The following is a 26,186-nucleotide window of genomic DNA, read 5'->3' on the forward strand; positions in this document are numbered from 1 at the left end:
TCACAGAAGCTTCATATCACCTCAGAGCAATTGCAAACTAATTTAGAAAACTTAAGTGCTAGTTTGGGTTATGTATATGGATGTCACCTGTTAATACTAAATGCCTTGTGAAGAAATGCTAGAGAAGCAGAAACAGAGTTGGAAGGTGAGAAACTGATAATAGAGAAATGCATGTGAGACAGTGGAAATTTGTATCCTGCTTTTGTATGAAGGTTTGGGGCATTTATTTCAGGTGAGATCATCCAGAGTTGCCAAAACAAAGACTTCTAAATGAAAAAGGATATAAAGTCTGAATACAGTTTCTAACTAGTGGAGTTTACAAAGAAATTTCTCTTGTAGAAAGTTTGTGCTGGATCCTTGGTATAGAATGATACAAATCATTTATTTGGAGGGGTAGTTTGCTCTGTCCTGTGCAAGAGCAGGTCCATGTAAGGCATTAAACTGTAAAATTTTGGTGGGTGTCAACATTTTTATGTTAACAGGAGCTTTTTTTTTTTGGAAATTGATTTAATTTCTTCTAGATTGCAGTACTAGAAGAAAGGTTTTTTTGCAGTATGATGCACTGGAGATCAAAGGCTGATTGTAACTAATCCATTGTTACAGGCTTTTACCTTTATATAAGTTTTACCATTGTTGGATGAAGTCTGAAAATTCTGAGTAAGTGGCTGCACTGAAGTGCAGCTGTGGCAGGTACTTCAAATTGATTTCCTGTAACAGTGCCCCTGTCCCTCCTCCATGGCAGTTGTCAAAACCAGACCTCTGCCAATACTTTGCAAACACTTAGTACCATGAGATATGTTGCTTTGTTTCTGAACTGCAGAACAACATGATATAATTTTCAGTTAAGGGGGAAATCCTTTTCCTTGTTGAAATGCTTTGTGGTGGTTTCTTAAAACAGTATAAAAGAATTGTTATTTAAAGGGAATGGTAACTGTCATAAAGGGCAGGATTGTCTTGAGAGAATTGGTTTGGCAGTGGTGAAGGGTGTTCTTTCCAAAATTGTAACTAATGGAAAAACATTTCCATGGGGAGCTGAGGCTGGGCTCTATCCTTGGGGGGGTAAAGCATTGTTTGAAAATGGGTTTAAATAAACCATAATCTTAATCTTTTGAGAAACTGTTTTGCTTTGAGGGCAGTTAAAAGAATTTACACATATTACCACTGCTCTGTGAAAATAATTTTTCACAATTGGCTTAATTGAAGAATGCCTTCTGAAATTTCAGAACCAGCAAATGAACTTTGTCTACCTGAAGGCTGTAATGGTAACATCTCACTCAAGGGCCTAAAAATCGGTTTTGGCTTAACTGTTATTCTATAGGGGAGGTTATATCCAGCATGCAGTTCATTGCCTTGCTTCTGCTGGGTCAAAGCATTACCAAATACTGTCACTTAAAATGATATAGAGGACTCCTGTGGTTTGATAAATTGAAAGTCAAAATACATTTAAGGCAAAACAAGACAGTGATAAACTGATTTGTAAGGTTGGAAGGAACATGTATCTGGTTTCTGCTGTTAAGATACCCAAGGAATTGTAAGCCTTCTAATTTTAACTTATATTTAAATGTGTTCTGAATAAGCTACATAAGTTTTGTGCATTGCTCCCTTCCTGTTCCTCTTCCCTAAGTCTAGCTAGCACAATCTGTCTTTGGAGGCGTAGTTAGGACAGGCAGCAGGTGGCTAGTTACATCCATCAAGAGCGAGTACTTCCAATTTTCTTCTAGGTTGCTTGGAATATAAAGTATTAGCTTTATGCTAGAACACTCTAAGTTCTTTTGTCTGTGCTTCAAGTTATTTGGCTGGGCTTTTGCCTTTGGGAGACAGAAGGTAAGAAATGTAATTTTTATTGTGTTACTACAAGAGCTCATCAGAAGTTTCATAGTCTGTCTGCCGAGATACTGAATTTTCCTACTTTGATATGCAGAATGCTGAGAGGAGGTGTTTTTTTGACAACCCACTCCCAAATCTGCTGTTTTTTTATTAGTTTTATTATTATCAACTTGAATCTATCCAATGATTTATCAAAGAGAAAGGTTAATCAGCAGCTTTGCATTCTAGGGTTTATCAAGACAAGTTATATCTTGCTTTTGTGTTGATTTTGGTTTTGATGTTACTTATGACACGTGATTTTTTTCAGCTGACTCTAAAGATGATACTGATAAATGGTTAGGTGGCTTGAATATCTTGTATCAAGAGGTCATGATTGCTCCCACACCTGCAATCACAGAGAGGTATGTGGACATGCTTTCACTTTGTGAGACTTGATGTCCTCCCTTGCTAGCTGACCAAACTGTAGTTTTGATGATGTCTTTACCTATTTGCTGCCCCAGTAAGGAGAAATTATACTTAGCTGTTCTTACTTATCTGCAACACAAAATGCTACTGGGTTTCAGGCTATGTTTGTGCAGCAGGGTAATTCCTGTAGAGACTGAGGATAAGCTTAATAAGGGCATGCTGTGTTTATCCTTCAGATCAAAATTGTGCCTGTATGTATTTACTATTAATGCTGCTTATGGTGTTTTGCTCTGCAGCTAGAATTGACATGCACTTTAATGAGGATTTTCTTTAAAATGCTCTAAACTCCTCTTCATCACCCTTAAGGTTTTTTTTGTTTTCTATGCATCTGACATATCTTTGAGCTAGCAGCCTCAGCTGGTATAAATCATTGACTTGAATTACTGTAGTTTGGATTAGCTGAAGGTTTGGCTTGCTTTATCCATTTAATTTTTTACAGCTTCTGGTTGCTCATTCTTTTCTGTCCTGCCTGTTCTGTGTTGTTTATGTGACTTTAAAATGCAGTATTGAGCAGCAGCAAAGTATCTATTTACAAATATGTTTATAAAACTGGCTGAATCCTTAGATGTTGCACTGGAAATGCTTTTGCTGTAATAAAAGAGATGTATTTTACAACTTTTAAGTACTTCTATTGAATTCAATTTTGGTATTTCATTGTCTGTGGTTTAAAAATAATTATTAGTGTAACCGTTTTTGTTCTTTTCCCCCTTCTTTTCCACAAGCTGGCTGAGAAAGCAGATCTACTCTGTTGATCAAACTAGAAGAAATAGGTAAGACACTATCTTTCTTTGTTCAGTTTTTTTTTTTTAAACTGAACTTTTGTTTTAGATTCTAACATGGAATGAAGAGAAATAAATAATTCATCCCAGATGAAGAAATGTGAGATCCCTGAAAATGTCATTTGCTCTTCCTTTAAGTGCTTGAGTTTTGCCTTTTGCTAAACATGTGTTCGTAGCATTCACTCATGGTCATGTACATGGATGAGGCAGCAAATGATGAAACAGTTTTACTTTTAGCCTAGGATTATCCTGTCAAAATAAGGAAAGGGACCTGTTTTCTTTCAGTCTTATTGTTGAGATTCAGCTGAGCAGATATGTTAGGCTGCTTGCTTTATGGAGGTCTTTGCCCTTTCATAGCTAAACTGAAGCCTAGCAGCTTGGACTGTATAATGCATTGTGAGCTTTGCTGAGCAGCTGTGCCACTCCTTTCTTCACTGCTGAAGCTGGTTTGCATTGGAGTGGCTGCACTCTGATGTAATCAGACCAGAACCAGCTTTTAAAAGCTGATTTGTGCTTTCCTAATTTTAAGGTGCATAAGCAAATTTCAACATGGACTGCGAAAGATCCAGAGGAATGTTTAAATGATTAGCCTTTCCTTGTTTCAGTCTGCATGGATCCTGAAGATGGCTAGTTTGTGTGGTATCTAGGTTGAAACCAGACACAGCAGCAATTCCAGATATATCTAGAGGTGGAGTTGTCCCAGCAATAACATGAATTCTTTCCTTGAGAGTGAGAGCTGTGAGAAGAGAGTATTAAGGAGGGGAGATAACAGATATGCAAGGATATTAAGGGAGAGGAGAAGGCGGATTTCTGCTATGGCAGAAAAGAGTGAAAGAGTTTGTTTCAACAGTGGGAAACAGAGGATATTCTTGGATGGTCTTGAGGATAGATATAGAAGGAATCCAAGGAAATGCTTTGCAATAAGGGCAGAATATTTTTTTCTCTTTTTTGAGCAGTCAGCCTAACTTACATGAGCTTGTGTCTGCCCTGAATTCAAATAGACCGAAGCCAAGGAATTAACCTCTGACCTGATGCTTTGCATGTTAAAGAAGCCTGATGGGCTCCCAGTGTGCTGTGTAGCTTTATGCACTTGAGTTTCAGGTTCATGTGTGATGTGGGTTTGTTGCCTCTGCACAGCAAAGGAGGATTTGCTGGGGTTTTTTTTCACTGAAATGAATTCAGCTGCATACCTGTTCTTAAACTTGCCAGAAATTGTGTGACACTGAGAAGAATGTTAACCCTTCCTCTTATATGTCTGTTACTTTATTGTGACTTTGCTTTTTATCTGGAACATGCATTTGAATCCAAGGTGTATTTCAGTGTAGAATAGTACATACATTTCCTTTCATATAGGCCTTTTCCTACAAGCAAAATAAAGCATGTTGTTTCATTGTGTGAATCAGACTCTGCTGTTGCAGGAAATAGCACCATTCTGCAGAGAGCTTGTGGTATTGTGCAGCTGGCTTCAGTGTGAGCTGAGGCACCATTTCAAAACTGTTTTTGCTAAACTGGCCAGAGTGATGGAGGGAACATTACCATCCTTTACTGGATACACCTTCTGATGTATTTTGAAAGGCTGACCCTGCAATGAGGCTGTGTTGGCAGGATCACAAAGCAAAAGCAAATGTTAGGGCAGAGAAGCTGTGGCTGCCAGTGTGTTTACTGGAGAGGTTTCATTTGTTGTGTTCAGGTTGTGTCATCACTACAAGGCATTTTGGTTAGGACCAAGTGGACGTGCACTGTGGAGTGGGCAGTTTTTTGTTGTCTTGATGCATGATTCATGCTTTTAGAAAAGATCAGGAAAGTAGTTTGGAATGAGTTTCATTGTGTTTAGTGCTGCAGCTTCTAGGAAGGTTAATTGTAAAGGTTAGGCTTCCAGGCAAGTCCTGTTTCACAGGTTGAGTTTTTTCCCAGTGGTAATGAAGTCCCAGCTCTTTATTTTGGCTTGTACTTGTCTTGTTAGAGGAAATTGCTTGTGCTTGGTGTTAAAGGTACAAACAGAGTGCTCATTCTTGCTCCTAAAAGTAGTGTTTTTTTCCAGAGGTCTGGCGACAAGGCGGAAAGCCAGGAATTTCCTGAGTTCTAATCTGGCTTTGGCATGGACTTTGGCTATGTTCCTTCTTGCTTTGCCTCTTTCCCTCTCCACACAATGGAGATGGGAATGTGTTACAGGGTAGCTGCTAGTATAGACACTGTAGAACAGAAGTTTTACTTTTGTGTAAGTGCTGTTTTTTGTTGCTTTCAGGTGACTCTGTTCTTTCCCTGTGTTTGCAGCAAGTTAGTGTCTGGTGAATTGCCCTATAGGTCAAAACAGTTACCTTAGCCTTGCTTCCTTGAGTACTGCTGGTGTTGCATTAATGTTTGTGGGCACTGGTAGTAGGACCCACAAATGTTGTGCCTGTCTTGACTTTTTGCTGCTTCCCTTCTTCTTCCACTCTAGGACTCATTTCTGTGCCCTTTGCATATCCCATGGTAATGCTTTGTCTGTCTTCCTGAGACTTTGCATTAGTGCATATCCAGAATATCCAGATTTTGAGACACTGGCAAGAACATGTGACCTAATGTTTGTTCTTTGCTATCCAAAGACAACCTGAATAGCAAGTGGATGAAATAGGACTGCAGGAAACAGTCGAGTTGGTGTACCAGCTTGGTGCTACTAAATGGATTAAGTCTCTCCTTTGCCATCTCTATGTGCTGCTAACAAGGCACTTACAGAATCATAGAGTAGTTTAGGTTGGATGAGACCTCAAAGATCACTGAGTTCCAACCCCCCACCATAGGCAGGAACACCTCCTGCTAGAACAGGTCACTAAGGGGCTCACCTAGCTGGCCTTGAACACATCCAGGGAGGGAGCATCCACAACATCCCTGGACAGCCTGTTGCAGTGTCTCACCACCCTCACTGTAAAGAACCCTTTCCTAACATCTAGTTTGACTCTCTTGTCTCCCAGTTTAAACCCATTACCCCTTGTCCTGTCATTACAAGACCTTGTAAATAGTCCCTCCTCAGCCTTCCTGTAGGCAGCAAGTAGAACACCGCAATAAAATCTAGGGTTGATGAAAGGAATGGAAGATGTGAACAAAATGAGGGTTTAAAAATAAGCTATTCACAGGTTTGTTGCTAATACAAAATCTTCCAACTAACAAAAGAAGTTTGGTGTAGAGTGCATACATGCTTTGATATGTGGCCACAAAGTTTGTGTGGCCAGAAAGTGTTGCAGCAGTTAATAGATTTAGCTTTGTATGTAAATATTGCTTAAATACTAAGTGCATGTAAGCACTGTGTTGCTTAAAATCTTAAATCAGTGTCTTTTGTTTGGAAGGCCTTGCTGTTGCCTAGAAAGCTTTGTTATTGGAAGTGTTGCTGGTTTGTCACTGGACATTCAGAGCAGTGGTACAGGCTGCCTGGAGAGGTTGCGGAGTTTCCTTCTCTGTAGGCATTCAAAGCCAGCCTGGATGTGTTCCTGTGTGGCCTGCCCTAAGTGATTCTGCTTTGGCAGGGGGTTTGGACTCAATGATCTCTGGAGGTCCCTCCCACTCTAACTTTCTTTGATTTTGAAACTGTAAAAAGGGTCAGCAGGTTCGTGTAAATGAGTGTGGATAGCAATCCTCTCTGGGAAGACTTGTTAGTGAGAGGAGGGTGAGGCCTTGTTCAGGTGTTGCAGAAGGGGAGAAGGGTCTGCTACTGTGAATCATTTTTACCTTCCTGTTGAATAACAGCTGGAGCGAGACAAGCCACGCTCAGAATGTTTGTATAGTCACATATTTGTGTTGAGAGAAAACAACTTAGAAGCTGACTAGATAGCACTGTGGATTTTTTGCTATGTTTTTCTTTTTCTTACTTTTTTTTCCCCAGTATCAGTCTTAGAGAGCTGAAAACTGTCCTTCCTCAAGTAAACTTCAAAGTGAGCAGCATGAAGTTCTTGAAGGATAAATTTGCGGTAAATTACCTGATCATTTTTCTCTGATATCACCTGCTAAGTGTTGTTAATTCTTTTCAAGCCACTGCTAACCTGTTTGCCTCTTACCATTTACAGTTCAATCAGTTGTGTTGGTTAATTTCTCAGCTTGGCTTTGCCTGTATCTAAGGCTCTAAGAAAATGTAGTCTTAAATGTTCCAAAGCCATTGCAGCGTTTTGAGCTTCCTGTGCAAGTGCATAGGAAACTGTTTTATGTTTAAGATAACATTCACATGTAAGAAACTTTTTTTGCAATAAGATCCAGTAATAACTTCTTCATTCTAACTCATGATAATACTAATTCTTAAAGGTTGTTTCCATTAGAATCATAGAACTATCCAAGTTGGAATTCTTACAGGAATTTTAAATATCCCCACCTTTTCCTGCTTTCCATCTCTCCACCCTTCAAGCATCCACTCTGGCTTCTGTTGCTCTAGCTGACAATAACTAAATGAGGCATTGTTGCACTCAGTAACCCAGTGGAAATGGAATCTGGGTACAAAATGCAAGGCCAGAGATGTGGGCTAGGAGCACTGTGTCACAAACTAAGAATTTGTTTACCTCTTTGTGTTTTTGAAATAAATAAATAAGATCCCAAGTGCTTAAAACAAATAGAGCTGGGGTAGAACAGAATGCCTGAGAGTGACAGCTGGACTAGGAGTAACATCAGAGCAAGAGTAAATTTTTGCTCTGTGAATACAGTTCAGGGAATTCTAGATTCATCATGTGTTACTTTCTGTTGTAGGAAATAGGTGCTAGCAAGGAAGAGCTTACTTTTGAACAGTTTCACCTGTTCTACAAGAAAATCATGTTTGAACAGCAGAAGTCGGTAAGGTTTTTATTGAGTAGCTTTCATACTGTTAAACTGCTTGAGCTGAATAAAGACTGAATGCTGATTGTGGTTTTAAATTTTGTTTCTGGTTGTTACTGATTTTCTTCAGTCCCCATTCTCGTAGCAGCAAAAGGGTATAGTACTGTGCTTGATGGGTAGATAGCAGACACCACCAGCAATTGGCTTGAGAAGATAAACCATTCATGTCGCTTCGTGTGTGGTGGCAGTAGAGATATGCACAGATATAATGGTGTTTCTAGAAAGAACATTTCCTGTGAATCTGTTCAGAGTGTAGAATATGGAATTGTTAGGCTTGGATGATCTCTTTACTGAGAGGAGTAAGGTTTTTCCATACTTGTATTAATCTTATGTTGCTAAGAACACCATGTAAATCACGGGGATGCATCCTGAGCATCAGATAATAGCTGTTGTTCTCATTGTCTCTCATGCTTGGAGATTACCAGTAGTGAGTCTATTACAAGACGTGTATTAGACTGTCCTTAAGGGCCACGAATGCAGTGGAATTACACTTCAGTTAATTAATATGGACAACTGCCTGACTAATGTTTCTGTGCAGTCATTGCACAGATCCATGAAGCTGGTGGAAACTGCATACATTTAGTGACTTTGAAAGTTAGGCACCTTTTTAAACTATGTGAAAACACATAATTTGAAATTGCTAGCTTAAATGTCTTTACTGCCAGCATGTGCTTACTGTTAATTCAACTTGCAGCTGCTAAAATAGAAGCTCTGATAGTCAGTGCTGTTTCTTTTGTCAATACTTTCTTGTGCTTCTTAAAACTAATGCTGAAATTACTGTGAAGTAATAACCCACATTTACTGCTGGGGTTTGGTCTTGAAGGTTTAGCTGACTAGCTTGAGCTAATCAAGAGTTGAAGAGTAAAACACAGAATAAGGAGGCTGTCTGACTGCCTTAAGCTCTTGTTATCGCTCCTTGTGGATCATTTCAGAGAAACTGCTCAGTTTGCTCAACAATTGCTTCGGGTCAACTGCTAAGTTTCCTGTGATCTGTAACTATGCTGTGTCAAGCTGGAAGCAATTTAGAGGTTATATTCACATGACTGAATGTGATGGATTATACGTAATTCCGTGTTTTCTGGGATATAAAACAATAAAAAGCTTCCCAGAAACTTGATGGCGTATGCAGTGCCCTAGCAGCAGCAAGTTTGTCCCTGAGAATTGGATGTGTTCACACTGAAAAGCCTGAAGTGCAGTTGCCAGCCTTGGCAGTATGGGGTTTTCTTATGCATTCAGTTCCAAATGTGTCTTGCCAACTTGTATGCAGCTTCTCTAGAGAAGACACACACATATATTCCCCTTCCCAAACCCCAGTGGACACGATTATTAGGTAGAATTAGACAGAAAATGGCATATTCTCCTATTATTTTTATTTTCTCCTTTTTTTGTGTTTATTTTGTTTGTTCATTTTGTTTTGTTTTGTTTTAAGATTCTTGATGAATTCAAAAAGGATTCCTCTGTGTTCATTCTTGGGTGAGATTCTTAATTTGTATTATTTTTTCCACAATTCCATGTGGTTTTAGTGCTGCAGGATTGTTTTTTAATTAGATCACTGGTTTATTTTTGTTCTGATGCTTTAGCAAGTTAAAAGAAAGTTTTCACAGATTTGTATTCAGAAAAGTGAGCTTATCCTGGAAATAAGTTCTGAATATAATCTGATGAATGTCTTTTCACTGTCTGACTGTCGAAATGGTGCAGACTTGTTCAAGTGAATTTACCTGTTCTCTGATTTACTAAGAGCTGAACAGAACTATGAAGGGACAGTTTGCTGGAGAAATTTTAACTTCAATTCAGACAATGGTGTGGTAGACAGGCTTTGCCTAGATTTGAGCTAAAATGCTGATAGTGACATTTTCTGCATCTGTCATTTGCTGAACTTGAAAATTTAAATAAGATGTGTACAGCATGAAAAAGGACACAGGTATTGCTAACATTTTGACTGTGAACTACATCAGTTTACCTCAGTTTTAATATTTCACTAACAGAATTAGGAAGTAATTAAAAAAGTTTACTCTGAATGTAACACAGATTTCCTTAGCCTTTGGTCACAACATATGAATTACACTTTGTGAGACTGCTTAACATCACAGATTTATGAAGGCTGGGTAGGCCATAAATACCTCCTTTGTAAAAGTTAGTGCAGAATTTCTGTCCTACAAAGGGAAAGCACTTTTTGTTGGTGCATCTGTGCCTCACATCCTTTTCCAGGTAGTTTTGACTTACCACAGTAGATCATCTGAATAATGTGTGGAAGGAGTTATTTGTGGAAGTGGCTCTGTGTTGATTTAAAAGAACAGTGTCTCCATATGCCTCAACTAGACACCACCTCTAAGTGAACGCTGCTCATTTGCTACACCGCAGTGAGCACAGGCTTGTTACTCTTCTCAATGTATCACTACCAAAAGTAGATGAGGAGCCCAGGAGCCTTTATTCAAAGGCTCAAAATACAGTAATTGGATAATACACTATTACAAGCCTAATATAAATTCCACTGAAGTTCTGAAAAGTTTCTTGGTGGCATCAGCACATTTATACTGTAGGTCCAAGATACAAATCCATGGAATTTTCTGCCATAACATTTGATGAAATATGCTCTCTTGTTTCTTTCTCTTGTCTCTTTTCTTTTTTTTTCCCTGAAGAAATACTGACCGTCCGGATGCTTCAGCTGTTCATCTCCATGACTTCCAGAGATTCCTGCTGTATGAGCAGCATGTGGGTTGCAGAAATTCTGAGTTCTTTTTCTTGAGGTTGTCTCACAGAATTGTATGCTTGTTAAAAAGGAATGTGATGTGGCATAGACTATGATTGGTGTCAGCTGTGATACTAAGCCTTGGGAAGATTTATCTCTTTGTTACCATTGACATTCACATGAACTATTACTTTTCATTGATATAAAGACTCTGAAGTTGCACTGAGACGACAGAGTAAAAAAGGTCTTAAGGTTTTAACAAGTCTTCATTTAGTCATTTAGATAAACAGGCAGGGTTAGAAGTTAACACTGGGTGTATGTTAAAGACAATAGCCTGGCCTAGTTAGCACTGCCATCACAAGTACATCTGGGATAATGCTTTGGCCATGGCCTCGTTTTAGCAGCTTTCACATAAAAAGCTGGGCTAACTGCCTGCATTCAAGTCAAAGGTAATTTTCTACTGAATAGAGCCAGGTCAAGTGTTCCATGCCAGCAAGCAGAGAAGGTTGGAGGCAGGGACTGGAACTGTGTCTTCAGGGTCTCCTAGAATGTTACTTAGCAGAGACACTGTGGGGAAAAAGCTGTTTGATATTTCCTAGGTACTGCTAAGCTCCAGGTTTGCAAGTGTGATTAAAAGTGAGACCTACACTTCCTGTATAAGCCTGCTATTTTCTTTTTCTCCCTATTTCTCTGTGTTAAAAGGATGTTCAGGTTGTATTTAGAAATGAGAAGGATTGTAGTTAAGGCATATCCTTCCTTTTTCCTGTGCATGTGCATGGATATGTGTACATAGCTAGTATGTATCTTGTGGGCCTCCAGTCTATACAAGGGTACTTAGATGAAGATCTTCTTTTTTCTCTTAGATATCACAGAGGAAACTCTCCAAGATATATGGATTCAATAAAATATATTGACATAAACTAGCCAGATGAGAAACAAATAGATCACATTTGTAGGTGTCTCTGCTCCTGATTTGGTTTTATGTAGAATCACACCACTTCTAAAGGTTTTTTTCCTACTGTATTATCTGAAGGAATCTTGGGCACAAGATCTCACTAAAGTCCGAGAGCGAATGACGAAGTTTATTGATGACACTATGAGAGAAACTGCTGAACCCTTTCTCTTCATTGATGAGGTAAGATAATGATATTTTCTGATCGCTCTTTGTGTTTCATTCATTTTACTTTCATTTGCTGGCAGTTCCTAGTTTGTGAATTGCATGGCAGATCCTCTAGGCTTCTCTAGCTAGGTTACCTGGTTTATTTTAGTCTTATGTGGTAAAAACATCTCTCTTTGTATTATAGTTCCTCACTTACCTATTTGCAAAAGAAAACAGTATTTGGGATGAGAAATATGATACAATAGATGTGCAAGACATGAATAATCCTTTGTCCCACTACTGGATTTCTTCCTCTCATAACACGTAAGTTGATGAAAGCAACCTAGCATGTGTTAAGAGAAAGTAATACTTGTAAATTATGTCAGAAATATACTGCATGGGTATGTGAAACCTTCTTAAAGCATGATGTACATGTGGCAGATACAATTTTGAGACTGTATTTCCCCTGCCTCTTCAGGTCTTAGAGATTTTGAGACATAACTGAGCTCAGCTGCCAGAAAACCCAAACCCTGAACCCTGTTACAAAACCAAAAAATGAGTCCTGTGCTGAAACTGCTAAAGTCTCTTTGCTTCCAGAAACTAAAGTTATTGAAGGAGCTTCATTTTTTTACCCAACCACCAGCGGCTTTGTTGTGCTAGTATCAACATTAACTGTACCTGGACATAAGAATACCAGAAGGACCCCACTTATCCTGTGGGAAAATCCCATACTGTTAGTGCAATCTGAACAGCAGTGAAGTTGTTGCCTTGGGAAAGGAGGCAGTGATGTGTACTGTTGATAGATAGCTTACATTTTACAGTGGTATCAAGTGGAAAAGATTTGGTCCTGAGCAGAAAAGGAGTATGGAAACCTTAAATTGGCAAATCTACTGATCAAGACTTGGCATTTTCCTGGATGACAAGAATTAGATCAGATGGAGATAACTGAGGCAGAGGAGGGCTGGAATTGCTGCACATTGTCTTCTCTTTTATTTCTACTTATCTCTATAGTTTGTGTCTAAAGTGTCAGTGACGAGTCCTTGTACTTGTCAATCTGTGATATGTGAGCTCTTTACCCAAAGTAGTAACCTACGTGAGAATGAGTTTGAATTGTCTTCAGACAAAGGAGATTTACTCATATAGCACTATAATGAGAAGAAAAAATGGTGTAGAGAGGGAGGAAATATGAACAAAATATTGCAGGAAACAAAGATAAGTGGATATGGATATATTTTGAAGCCCAGGGTGTGATATCACTTTAAATACTCTACCTATTCCTCCAACATAGTTGTGGCTCAGCACGGTAAGGTTTAGTTATGTTTCAAAGCTCATGATTTGCTTTCGAGTTAGAGTTGGTAGATGTTCAGATTGAGCCCTTAACTTACTCTAATTTGATCCATTCAAAAATGTGATGGCATCAGGTTCAGCAGAGTCCAGTTCTTCCATCAGAAGTTAAATAATAAATAAAGTAAAAAATCAAGATACATTCCCATTGTAGGAGAAAAATGGTTGCCCAATGAGCAAGTGGCAAATGGTTGAAAACGACTGCCTGTCTTTTACAACTTTCTTTTACTCCTTAGATACCTGACAGGAGACCAGCTTCGAAGTGAGTCCTCCACAGAAGCTTACATCAGGTGCCTTAGAATGGGATGTCGATGTATTGAGTGTGAGTAGAGTTTGTGGAATGGTTTGTAAAATGCTGTCCATATTGTTTGCCCTGTTTACCAGAAAAGAAAAAAGAACTGAAACCAAGAACTAGTTTGTTTTCTGAAGTTGAAGTAGTCATATAAAACCCACTAATTCCCTAAATTGTTTTCCTTATGCCTCGCTATTGCTCTCTTCAATTGTTCTGGTTCTCGTTCCCATGGAGTTTTAAGAAGGTCTTTAGAGATTTTATCTCGATGTATACCAAAAATTCAGTCTTGGATTTACTACATGAAAGCATAGGATTTAAATTGGCTTTACTTGCCTAGGATAGATAGATGGTTTATTTGCCTTCCTTGTGCTACAGACAAGCCCAAGGCACAGAGATTTGTGTAATATGGTGCCATTTGTCAGCCTGATTAACTTGCTGGTAAACCGATTGCTGTCTTCGTACATTTGTTTTTTGTTGTCTGGGGTTTCTCTGTCCCTGTACTTCTGTACCTTATAGAAAAGCTGAACTTAAGTGTCATGTTTTTTCTCCAGTTACTTCAGAAAACTAGTGGCTGCTGCCTATTCAATTTGGCTAATGCAAACTGTGTCTCAGATCAGAGAGTTTCAGGGTTAAAATCAACAACAGAGATAAGCATCAACTTGCTGCTTGTTGGAGTGTATTTATGCCTGGAAAATTATTGTAGACTAGTGAACTAACAGTATAGCTGCTTAAATTCATTATTTCATGATTCCCACATGATAATGCTTTGGGAAATTTTTAGATTGTGTTTTAGTTTTATTGCTCTTACTTAAGTGAACTTTATTTCCTCAATGAGAGGTATAAATTCATCTGATAGAATGCTTTGTTAGAACATTAAAGTCTATGACTCAGAATGTGGAACACTGAAGATTTGGATGTATTCCTCTGCTAGAGTTATTCAAGTACTGCTTGGTGTCTTTTTTTTTTTCCCCACTGCTTGTCTTTCCTAGTGGACTGCTGGGATGGTCCTGATGGAAAACCCATCATTTACCATGGATGGACACGGACAACAAAGATCAAATTTGATGATGTCGTGCAGGCAATCAAAGATCATGCCTTTGTTGCATCTGAGTAAGCTTTGATTTATTTTCTCTAGGTTTGTTTTCATACTCTTAGTTCTTCCTGAATTTATTTTCTCTATAGTCCAGAGCAAAACGTAGTAGGAGAACAATGATATTCCAGTAGTCTTCGTTATTGACAAATGTGGGTCTTGAGTAGATTCAGTTTTGAGAAAAAACAAATCCAAAGCTCATCTAGAGATGAAATTATTGAGGGATGAAGGACAGCAAAAAAGACTTCTACAGGTATGACTGAAACAAAAAGAAGATTAAGGTTAGAAAATGAGCCTGCTGTTGAATTGGATGGGAGATTTAGTGGCTGCTGAAGACTGAAATACTCAGTGCTTCCCCTGCCTTAGTTTTCAGTATCGGGGCCAGAGCACATGATATACAAGGGGAAGCTCACAAAACAGTTTGTTTAGCTTCAAGAAGATGTTAATTAGAGAGTCTGGTTACTGTTTTCCACTGTGTAGTGGGTAATTGTAGAAAAGATGAATCCAAACTCTTCTCAGGTGCATGTGAAGGAAAACAGACACAATTTTGAGGGCAGGAGAAACAAACTTTCACATAATAGTGCTTTAGCACTGAAACTCCTCAGAGAACTTGGAAGGAATTTTGCTTCTTGCAGTTACACAAAACTTGGCTGTACAACCTGATCTAGCCTAGAAATCTGGGCTTCCCAAAGAAGATGTGTAGACTAGATGGCCTCCAGAGGTCCCTTCTTACCTTAACAGTTCTGTGATTGCACAGGTGTTATCATCTGTTGGCTGTCTATTCCTTTGTCTTGTTGTTTGCCTTAAGTATGTTCTTTGAACTGGAGGGGGTGAGAGAGGGTCCTGTTTTCCTTGCCATGCAGGCTGTAGCAAAAAGAAATTGTGTTCATTCACCTCTGTTTCCTCCTTCACAGATACCCAGTCATCCTGTCAATTGAGGAGCACTGTAGTGTGGAGCAGCAGCGACACATGGCCAGAGTGTTCAAGGAGGTATTTGGTGATCATCTTTTAATGAAACCGATTGAAGCCAGTGCAGATCAGCTACCATCACCAACCCAGCTGAAGGAAAAAATCATCATCAAGGTAGGCTTGCTTTGTGTGCAGGAAGATAGAACATGAAAACAGGGGCAGGAGCGAGACGTAGTAGTTCTGACTTTGCAGCTTACCTGTTAGTTTCTGTTGAGAGACAAAAGACTCCATGTAACATTTTGCAATATTGTATAGGGCCCTGTAAAAGCTATATATTACACTGCTTGCTATTAGTTTTCTTTGCAATAAGTGCTGCCAGTTCAAGTGCCAGATTGAATGTCAGCTCTTCTCTAAAGGTCTTCCAGCTCCTGAAATGTCACTGCTAAATTCCAGCAAGGGTTCACTGCTGCAGATGCTTTCAGAATGTGACCATACATACAGATACTCTACTCAGTACTGTTGTGCAGCAGCATGAGGCAGCTCACTAAATGAAGATTTTTCAGACTGAAATTGCAGTAGAAAGACAAAATTAGGTGGAGGGCTGCTCATGATCTCTTTAGTAAAATAATAATTACTTTTGACCTTGCTCCACTTTTCCATCTCTCGTAACAGTACTGCATCCTACATATTAAACTTCTGAAGAGAGGAAGTAAGGGTAGATAGTAATAAACACAGTGGAAGACTGAAAATAATACCATCTCACTATAAGATGCAGAAGTTCTGTGCTTAAGTTATTTTTCTCTGTTCAAGAGAGGAGGTGGATAGGCACATGAGCAGTAACATGGCAGATCTGATTTTAAGGGCATTACAGACTGCTGAAGGTCTGCATCCATATCGCTCTGTCCTGGCTGAAAGAGCATTAAAGAGTCTTTAAATAGATGAGCACCTGCCAGCCAGCTAGTTGTGTTGTTTGGCTTTTGTTTGGAAAATGTTGTCAGTAAACAGCTGGAGGCAACTCCCGCTGTAAGGACCTCTGGGATTTTTCAGATAAGCCTCTCAAATTGAAATGTACCTACAGTAGACTGCAGAACCGAATACAGCTGAGAGCTACTAGATGGGAGATGATTAATCCCATCATTAGCTGCAATTAAGTGTTTTGCCCCTTGAGACACTGTGTTTTGTTGAGTGCTCTCAAGAAAGTAGAACCTACCCCTTTTTTCATAAAAGATTTATTTTCTACTCATTTTTCTTGTAGAAGAGGGAGTTATCTGTTAAGTTTAATTTCTTTTGTTGTTGTTGTTGCTGCTGGCTTTTATAGTTTCTTATGCCCTGCTCTCTACAGAAGGATTTTGTTTTATCCTTACTTCGTTTTAGCCTTACTTCTTAGCTTGTGTCACTTCATGTTTTCTGTCCTCTAAAGAACAGTGAGCTCTTACCAATCCATTTGTTTCTTAATTGTCTGAATGGTATCTCTATTAAATTTTTAGCCTTTTATTGTGAGATTCAAATTTTAAAGAAAGAGATTCTAGCCCTGTTGCATGAAAGCCTCATGAAACAGCTGCTGTCATGGTAGTGACAGAAGAAGGCTGTGCAATGGAGGGAAATATTTCCAGTAATACCAAGTATGTCAAAATATTGTGACCAATTTTATGTATGATTCTATGTGAGTGTGTGAATGTGGTGGATCTTTTTGTTTTTAAGCACAAAAAACTGGGGCCAAAGGGAGACATTGATGTGAACTTAGAAGACAAGAAAGAAGAAAAAAAGCAACAAGGAGAGCTTTATATGTGGGACACAATAGAACAGGTATCATTTGTGTGGCATTTGTTACAGTTTCTTACTGGGTTGTGTAATACTGGAAATGTACATGGATTTTTCTCAGTATCTGTGTAAGATTGCCATTTGAACAGATGTGAATGTGGGGAAGAAGGTTGGCTTGTTGTCATACCTTCTTTTGAATTTGTGGTTAGTGACTTAACCAATCTCTTGTTAATGGTTTGAATATCTCTCGACTTTCAGAAATGGACTCGGCACTACTGTGCTATTGCTGATGAAAAGCTTTCATTCAGTGATGACATAGAACAGAATGCTGATGAAGATTCATCAAAGGTGATGGCTATCTTTTGTTGTTTAGGCAGCTTATTTCAGTGAATGCTCACATCTGTTTTTCATGCTGATGTTGAAATTATGCAAGATCCATGTCAGATAAGAATTGTATTTGGAGATAAAAAAATGTACAAAGAGTTGTGTTCAGGTAACTCTGTTTTTAATGAAATAACATTTTCCCTTGGCTAATTGAGGACTTGAAAAAAGGAATGCAAAGACAAGAAGATAGTTTGATACTTAAAAGCTAATGCTGATGCATGCATCACAATGTCTTTATGTGCCTCTGCCTAAGTATAGTTGCTATTCTCAGACTAGGCAGTATGATAAACGAAGGTCTGTGGTGTTAGTATAGCACAGCTCTTACACAGCACATGTTGATTATTTCACATTTGCAAAGTGTTTGCCACAGGTGAGCCTGTGTTCCTTGGCTGTTGTATGTGATAAAGAAGAAGCATGAGACTCATTAAATGTTGCAGTAGCAGTGATGTTCAGCAAGGTTTCTTGTTCTGACCTTCTGGGTTTTCGTGCCAACATGTATGTGCACAGTTCAGAGATCTCTCTGCACATGCAGAACATTTTACCCATTCACCTAGATGTTAGTGAAATTTTTAATGTGTAAGGAAGAGCATAGATGAATCCCAGGGAAAGCTGATTAGAAACTGTAAATCCTTGAAAAAGGAAATTGGCATTTGCACTGCTAAGTTCTTTATTTTCTGACCATTGCATGTTGAGTAAGGCTGAAGTTGATCACTGCTCCAAAGAATTGGCTTGCCTGGAGAGGGGAGTCAAGAGTGACATTGAAGGTGATCAGCTTGGTTTTGGAAAGAGAGTTCAGGGCTAGGAAGAGCTGAAATCCTGAAATAGTAGATTGTTACCTCAATACATAGTAAATTAATCATAGTAAAAAGTAGATTGTTACATCTTCCTGGAGAAGAGGAGACTCAGAGGTGACCTCATTGCTGTCTACAACTACCTGAAGAGAGGCTGTAGCCAGGTGGGGGTTGGTCTCTTCTGCCAGGCAACCAGCAACAGAACAAGGGGACACAGTCTCAAGTTGTGCTGGGGGAGGTCTAGGCTGGATGTTAGGAGGAAGTTCTTCACAGAGAGAGTGATTGGCATTGGAATGTGCTGCCCAGGGAGGTGTTGGAGTCAGTGTCCCTGGAGGTCTTCAAAAAAAGCCTGGATGAGGCACTTAGTGCCATGATCCAGTTGATTGGCCAGGGCTGGGTGATAGGTTGGCCTGGATGATCTTGGAGGTCTCTTCCAACTTGGTTGATTCTATGAATAACATGTACTTTGTTCCAGGGTCATAAAATGAGTAACGTGATACAGAATTTCTTATTCTCTGGTCTAGGAGGTGAAACGCACTGAACTGCACTTAAAAGAAAAGTGGTTCCATGGGAAAATGAAAGAGGGGAGAACAACTGCTGAGAAACTGCTCCAAGAATATTGTGCTGAAATGGGTGGCAAGGATGGGACATTCCTAGTTAGGGAAAGTGAGGCTTTCCCTAATGATTGCACCTTGTCATTCTGGTATGGTGATTGTCACAAAAATTCCCTGTGGGTTTTGCTTTTTTATGGCATAGAGCAAAAAATATTTGTCAGTTATGCATTTATAGCTGACAGGAAGTAGAAATAAGGAATTGCTGTAATTAGGAGAATGTTATTGATGGGACTGTGGAAGACTATTTTCCAAATTGAACTCCAGTGTAGCATAGTGCAGGAGCAAGCCAAAATGTGATCTTTTAATTTAAGGATAAATGACTGGTTTCTACACTGAAAAACTCATCTCGTGAGTGTACTTTTATTAACACTGATTGATCTTTTCAATGAAGGAGTCCTCTGGAGGGAAAACAATAAAGAGCTGTGAGTTGTTTTCTGTTGTTTATTTGATAGTCTGGTTTTTTTTGTCTTCTGCTTGGGACATTACTAGGTGTAGTGTATCTGATGCATTTCTGACCCAGAGAGCTCTCGGAGCAAATTTTGCAGTGTATGTCAGATTTTAATGAACTCTTAATTGTTTCATCGATCCATTGTGGATCGAAAATCATTACTTTTCATCCCTTAATCTTAGTTGTGTGAATTTCTGTTGCTGTTCTTACATGGTTGTTTCATGAAATGACACAGATTCTTGCCTTTTTGCAAGCTTACCAAGTAGTTGGGCCAAGAAAGGGCGAGGAAATGCTTCCAAAAAAGAAAACCTTTTATAAACACTTTCTTTTCCTTCTGCCCCTCTGCGTTTCTGCAGGAGGTCAGGTAGAGTCCAGCACTGTCGGATCCGTTCTTTGGGTGATGGGGACACTGTGAAGTACTACTTGACAGACAACCTCATGTTTGATAGCATCTATGATCTCATTCAACACTACAAGGAGGCCCACTTGCGATGTGCTGAATTTGAGCTGCGTCTGACCGATGCTGTGCCTAATCCCAGCCCTCATGAGACTAAAGAGTATGTACGGCAGAAGGCAAGGACCAGGGTTGTTATGTCAGTGTTCTTTCTCTTGGTTTAGATGGTCTTGGTTTTTTCATGGAAATTTTTCTGGTTTCAGGAGCACACTCAAGTGTTGCTTGTCTGTGGGTGTCACAGGAAAAGGCTTCCCTGAAGGAGGCTGACTTAGATCACTGATTGTGAGAACTTGAAACAATAGAGAGCAGTCATTTGGAAAGCAGCAGCTAGGAAAATAAGTGAGCACTGTACTGCTGTGGAAATGGGCCAATTCCTTCTTTCTCTGCTCAGTGTTTTACAACACCCAGTGTGTTGGATTAGGGATTGAGTAGTTGGCTGTGGTCTGTCAGCTAAGTGGTGTCATGGTATGCGCCATCTGGAAGCTTTATTACTGGGGCAGTGAGCCCGAACAGCTATGTTTCCCTTTGCCCACCCTCCACCTCAGCCTTGTCAAAAACGGTTAAGCTGACTTTGCCCCATGCTGATAGAAAGTGGTAGAGCTTGATGTTTATTTCCAGCTGGTACTTGCCTGATGTAGACTCTGGGCAGAGCTAGATCATGTTGACTGGCAGAATGCTGTAGTCATTGCCCTTTGTTCTGTTTCTTTGCAGTGAGAAAAAGTAAATCTCTTTTGCAGGTGAAATATTGATCTATACCTTTAAACTTTTTTTTTCTTACCTGGGAGTCACTGACCACATGTAGATAACTATGGAAGTCAGTGAGATGGGAGGGCAGAATTGAAGATTTAGGCTTTACTGCCTTTCTGTATAAGGTGGAGATGTATTGCCAGTGTAAGTGGCCACAGCTTCGCTGGAGACACATTAGATCTCCACAGCAAAAGAGAAAAGAATTCAAATGCCTGCTCGGTTTTTGTCTCTTTGAGTTTTTTCTTTGGCTATATCAAAACTGAATAAACTACTTGAAAACTGAATGGTAGACTAAAAGCAAGATCTAGTGCCTTTGTTTCTGAAAGAAATGCAGATTTATGCTGTATGATTTCAGACAGACAGGATGTTCTTGATGTATTCTTGATGCTTTTATCCAAAATAAGCTGCTGTGTTACAATGTTTTGTAATAAGCTGCTGTCATAGGTGGCAAGCTGGGGAAAATCTAATGCACAGTTCTTCTTGTAGCGTTTGAAACTCTGTTGTTAATAACACTGCCTGTTACTCTGACTGAATGACATTTTGGCATGCTTTGTAATCCTTTGTCCATTTTGATTTTGAAACTGTTGCAGTTGGTACTATAGCAACTTGAGTCGGGGAGAGGCAGAAGACATGTTGATGCGAATTCCTCGAGATGGAGCCTTTCTGATAAGGAAGAGAGATGAGCCTGATTCGTTTGCCATGACTTTCAGGTAAGAAAAGACTGGTATGTAACTACATGACTTAACAGTTCAACAGTGTTGTGGTTTTCTGTGTTTAAAAAATACTGTGGTCTTTTTAGCATCATAAAATTCTTGCTTTCAAACACTGAGCAGTTAGCATGGTCCATTTGTTCAGCAGATCCTTGTGTACAAGACTTAATTTATGACTGGAATAAACCTTTATGCTTTTCTAAGGAATATTTGGGCATTGACTGTCCCTTTCTTCCTATAGAGAACTGTGTAATGCCCTTCTTCACCTCCTTGACACTCTTTACTACAAGGTGTCATTCTGAAGTTTGCTTTGGTACTTACTCAGCAGTGATTCTAGATCCCTGTGTGCCTGTCATATAACTGACCAAAATGAAATGTCAAAATGAAAGTGTCAGCTTTCCTTGTGAGAGGAAGCGTTTTTGCAGCTGAGGTTCTTGCAAAATGAACAAAATGTGTAGAATTGTGGTGTTCTCCATTGTGCTTTCAAACCACCAATAGAACAAGGGGACACAGTCTCAAGTTGTGCCGGAGGGAAGTATAGGCTGGATGTTAGGAGGAAGTTCTTCACAGAGAGAGAGATTGGCATTGGAATGGGCTGCCCAGGGAGGTGGTGGAGTCACCGTCCCTGGAGGTCTTCAAGAAAAGCCTGGCTAAGGCATTTAGTGCCATGGTCTAAATGACTGGCCTGGGCTGGGTGCTAGGTTGGACTGGATGATCTTGCAGGTCTCTTCCAACCTGGTTGAGTCTATGATTCTATGAAATGAAATTGCTCTTCTCTAAAAATGCTTATATCTGGAACAAAAAATTGCTTTGGAAAAACAAATACTAGTTTTCCTGTTAGTTACATGCCTTACTGTCTATTGACACCCAGAATTCCCTCTGTACTTTGATTTGAAGTTTTCTGTTGTTACCAAGGTGGATATTGCAGTAACTTGAATTGTTGCATCTCAGTAAAACCATTTCACACTGGGGAAAGCAAGAAGTACCATCAACTGCAGAAGCATGTAGGGGTCTTCTGTGAGTGGGATGATTGTCAGTGGATGGTTATAAATGCAAGCACAAACCTTGTGTTCAAGCACAAAAGATGATTTCTGTTTTTTCAAGATTGATTCCTGTACTTATCAAAATGATTATAGGGAAGGGACAGGTACTTGTTCTCTGGGGACTGTGTCTGTCCCTTAGGAGCTGTGGCAGATCAGCAGTGGTGGATTCCAGAGGGACTCAGCCTGATCAGACACATTTATATTAGTATGAAGGTGACAGAACACCTATCTGTAGGGGGAAAAATAGGGGAATTTAAGCAAAACCATGGGTTTGTCCCATAGCCCTGTACAGTGTAGAAAAATGAGAATGTCCTTTTGTGAATTGGATTAGGCAACTGGAATTCAAGTTGATTAAAGGAGGCTTTGAAAGAGGGATAAATTATTCTGTGTGACTGAGGTGCACAAGGCGGTTCTGCTCCAGTCTGCAGCGCTGGGGCTCGCACTGCAAGTGCCAGTACCTTTTACAGCACCCATGCTTGTTTCACAGAGCTGAGGGGAAGGTGAAGCACTTCCGAATTCAGCAGGATGGTCGTCATTTTGTGCTTGGAACCTCAGCTTATTTTGAGAGTCTGGTGGAGCTGGTGACGTATTATGAGAAGCATCCACTGTACAGGAAAATGAAGCTGCGCTACCCGGTGACCGAGGAGCTGCTGGAGCGCTACAGCACCGTAAGTGATGCTCTTGGTACCAGTGGCAGCCGCTCTAGTGGATTGTGCCCCAGATCTAGACCTGGGGGGGCTTGGGTTTGGTTCTAGCTATGGTAGATGACCTATAGGGGAGTGATGGTCAAGCAGGTAGTTTTTGTATCTATGAGACTGAGATGATTCTGACTTCTATCACAAAGGTTTTGAGACATGTTAAGGAAAGGGCTTCATCTTTGATTACAGGTCAACTCTTTACTTCCTCAAGATTTGATTAGAAAAGTTGCTCTGTGAAGCAGGAGATCATTTTTCTGTTAAAAAGATTTTTTGATAATAGCCCTGCCTGCACTTGGCAATGTCTTCTGTTGGTGGAGTGGGTCAAGGTCTTAAAATGATCATGCAGGTGTCAGTTGCTGAGCATTTAATCAAATAATGAAATAGTCTGCTGTGTCTATGTGCTGGTTGCTCATAGAAGGGTACACACAATCTCAAAACTATTTGATTTGTGACATATTGCTGCTTTGCTGTGGTTTACCATTCATCAAACTGGAATATAGACAGGTTAAATAAGATCCCCACAGGCTTGCACAGACCCCTGCAGACCGCCCCCAGAGCCCTGCAGACGTACACAGACCCCCACAGGCTTGTACAGGAGCCCATAGGCCCCTACAGTATTGCACATTCAGCTATGCTCAGCTCTAGAACTGAGCATAATAAGTGTTTGATTTCCCTCCTGCTTGCCTATGTACTGTCAGAAAGCTGGGTTTAGCAATAAATGTTCTATTACCATGAAGTGCTTCAATAAATTTTGATTCCTGGAACTTCAGTATTTTTTCTTTTTCCTCTTTTTAAGGAAAAAGATATTAACTCCCTCTATGATGTCAAGATGTATGTGGAACCCAGTGAAATCACTCCTACAGTGGTATGTGTAAAGGGAGATACATTTATTGTAGACCTCTGGAAATGTTGAGTTTTGTTTATTGATTTCCTGTCAGCAGTAATGAAATGATAATTGAAGGTGTTAGACTGCTTGATTTATGTGGGACTGGAGAGGAGAAATTTAAAGTGTCTTTAAAATTTGTACCAAGATATTTCTTGTGTGCAAATCCAGTATTGATTCATCTGTACTGGGAATTTGGGCACTTCTTGCAATAATCTGTGGAGATGATTTGACTTGACTTTCATGCTTGTGCAGGTATGGCCCCAAATTAAATAACTTGTGAGAAGATTCAGTTTGAGAAGGCCAAATCTGCATGGAAAGAGAGTCCAACATGCAAAGACCAAATGTCTGTGTCTTTGTGAACACTGTGTTATTTGTCTGGGCACAGATTATCTCAAAGTGATCAAAATTCCACTAGCAAGCGTGGCCTGCATGCACAAATAGATGAAGAATTTATTTATATGCTTTTTATATAAAAATGTTGTCTTTGTTTAATTAATGAGTTATTAAAGTTTGTCTTCTATGAAGATATAGGTCATTATATTTTCATAACAAATTGCACAGCAAACTCCTGCTATTCCCTAGTTCTTCTTACAGCCTGCCTCTTATGCATGTAAATTTTATGACTTTCATTCTTCTTAGCCTTTTTTTGGCCAGTGAATTTGCATTGCAGCTGAAGAATTTGGATAATAGTAAATACAAGATAAAGAAATTGCTTGTCCTGCCAAAACTGGATGTCTTCCTAGAGGAAATGTAACCAGCAGGATAGCTTTGTAGACGTTAGGCATACAAACTCCAGCTGCATATAAATGCATGTAATGAAGATAGTAGACTGATATATCAATGTGTGCTTTTTGAATCGGGTTTGGGGTTTTTTGGTTATTTTTTATTGTTTGGTATTTTATTTATTCTTTAATAATTATGTTGCAACACCCGTGAAAGAAAGCTGCTTTTCAGTTTTTGCCACGTTGGTGCTTGAAGAATAGCATTTAAGTAGCATCACTTGCTTCCACCAATAGATGTCACTCTGGAGCTTTAGTAATATGTTTTTAAGCTTCCTAACAAAACCAGAAATGGGATCCAACCTCCCCTCTTTTTTTTTTTTTTAAGATTGCATTATTGATTATTTTATGACCTGTACCCCTAGATGACCCTTTTGCTTTGTTTCTCTTAAAGCCTCAGAGAACAGTGAAAGCCTTGTATGACTACAGAGCCAAAAGAAGTGATGAATTGAGCTTTTCTCGAGGAGCTTTAATTCATAATGTCACAAAGGAAACTGGAGGCTGGTAAGGGCAAAGATTCCTCATAGGAGAGCTTCTGGTGACTTAGATGGAGGGAAAAATTGAGCTTTGGATAATGGTTTTTTAAAACTTCACCTATTGCCTGCTGCTTATTAACTGTGGCCTTGTAAATCTTAATGCAAATGTATTTAATAAAACCCCTAAACCCCACTTGCCCTTCAGCCTCTTTTCCTGTCTTTTCCACAACCCTCTTATAGCCCACTGTATTCAATGTTTTTCCTTAACTGCATTCATCCTTCCTGAGCATCAGTTATCATTGTCACCATTGTTCTCTTTCTCTCCTTGCTCTGTTGAGTACTTCTCAAGATTCAAACCTGCCTTTTTTTTTAGTCTTCTTTCATAAGAGAGTTTCTTTCTTTAGCTGGCTTGTAAATTGCTTGGAAAGTTTGGGAATCTAACGTTTCCCTGCAGTTTCTGCAGGGTAATCAACCACATAATAGTATTTTTAGTACTGGAAGGGGAGAAAGCCTCTTAAGTCATTAATTGCAGTTTACAGTAAATGTAATCCCTCTGAAATCATCTGTTACTACAGTTAATGATCACTTTGTTAGAGCTTTTAGCTACTTCATCACTTACATTTTGGTGATAGCTGCTAGACAAGCTACTACAGAGTATTAATAACCAGTTTCAGGAGGATTATTGCTTCATTAATGGCCCACTGAAGCTCTTTAACTACTTTTTTCCCTGTATATATATTTTTTAAATTCAGGTGGAAGGGAGATTATGGAGAAAAAGTCCAACACTATTTTCCATCTAATTATGTTGAAGACTTGTCACCCAATAATTCTACTGAGCTTGAAAGCCAGGTGAGTGTTAGGGTTTGTCCACTGCCTTTCCCTAGGAGCTGGTGCCTACTGGAAGTGGAAGCCTGGCTTACAGAATTCTGACTCTGCATGCTGGGTTTGAGAGAACACAGAGTATAGAAAGGAATGCATGTTTCGTTTCTCTGCTGCTGAATGTTTTTGTCAGTACACCCTCCACTGACTATCTCCATCAGTAGTTTTCTGTTTGGTGGAAGTTTAGGAGAT

The 26,186-nt window shown here is 39.5% G+C and overlaps 1 protein-coding gene across 1 annotated transcript in view; it reads left to right on the forward strand.

Moving 5' to 3' along the window:
* The window catches only part of PLCG2 (phospholipase C gamma 2), a 54,716-nt gene that overhangs the window by 12,630 nt on the left and 15,900 nt on the right, over window positions 1–26,186 (forward strand). Inside the window, exons 3-22 of the mRNA XM_064159996.1 lie at window positions 2,135–2,228; window positions 3,015–3,062; window positions 6,928–7,012; window positions 7,776–7,859; window positions 9,331–9,374; window positions 10,541–10,613; window positions 11,624–11,725; window positions 11,895–12,013; window positions 13,270–13,355; window positions 14,315–14,435; window positions 15,330–15,498; window positions 17,026–17,130; window positions 17,344–17,433; window positions 18,785–18,963; window positions 19,679–19,879; window positions 21,114–21,233; window positions 22,764–22,944; window positions 23,771–23,839; window positions 25,034–25,143; window positions 25,868–25,964. Of these exons, the coding sequence (XP_064016066.1) occupies window positions 2,135–2,228; window positions 3,015–3,062; window positions 6,928–7,012; window positions 7,776–7,859; window positions 9,331–9,374; window positions 10,541–10,613; window positions 11,624–11,725; window positions 11,895–12,013; window positions 13,270–13,355; window positions 14,315–14,435; window positions 15,330–15,498; window positions 17,026–17,130; window positions 17,344–17,433; window positions 18,785–18,963; window positions 19,679–19,879; window positions 21,114–21,233; window positions 22,764–22,944; window positions 23,771–23,839; window positions 25,034–25,143; window positions 25,868–25,964 (2,177 nt within the window). The remainder of the gene's footprint in view (window positions 1–2,134; window positions 2,229–3,014; window positions 3,063–6,927; window positions 7,013–7,775; window positions 7,860–9,330; window positions 9,375–10,540; window positions 10,614–11,623; window positions 11,726–11,894; window positions 12,014–13,269; window positions 13,356–14,314; window positions 14,436–15,329; window positions 15,499–17,025; window positions 17,131–17,343; window positions 17,434–18,784; window positions 18,964–19,678; window positions 19,880–21,113; window positions 21,234–22,763; window positions 22,945–23,770; window positions 23,840–25,033; window positions 25,144–25,867; window positions 25,965–26,186) is intronic.

The sequence above is a fragment of the Pogoniulus pusillus genome, chromosome 20, assembly GCF_015220805.1.
Source record: "Pogoniulus pusillus isolate bPogPus1 chromosome 20, bPogPus1.pri, whole genome shotgun sequence".
Classification (NCBI taxonomy): domain Eukaryota; kingdom Metazoa; phylum Chordata; class Aves; order Piciformes; family Lybiidae; genus Pogoniulus; species Pogoniulus pusillus.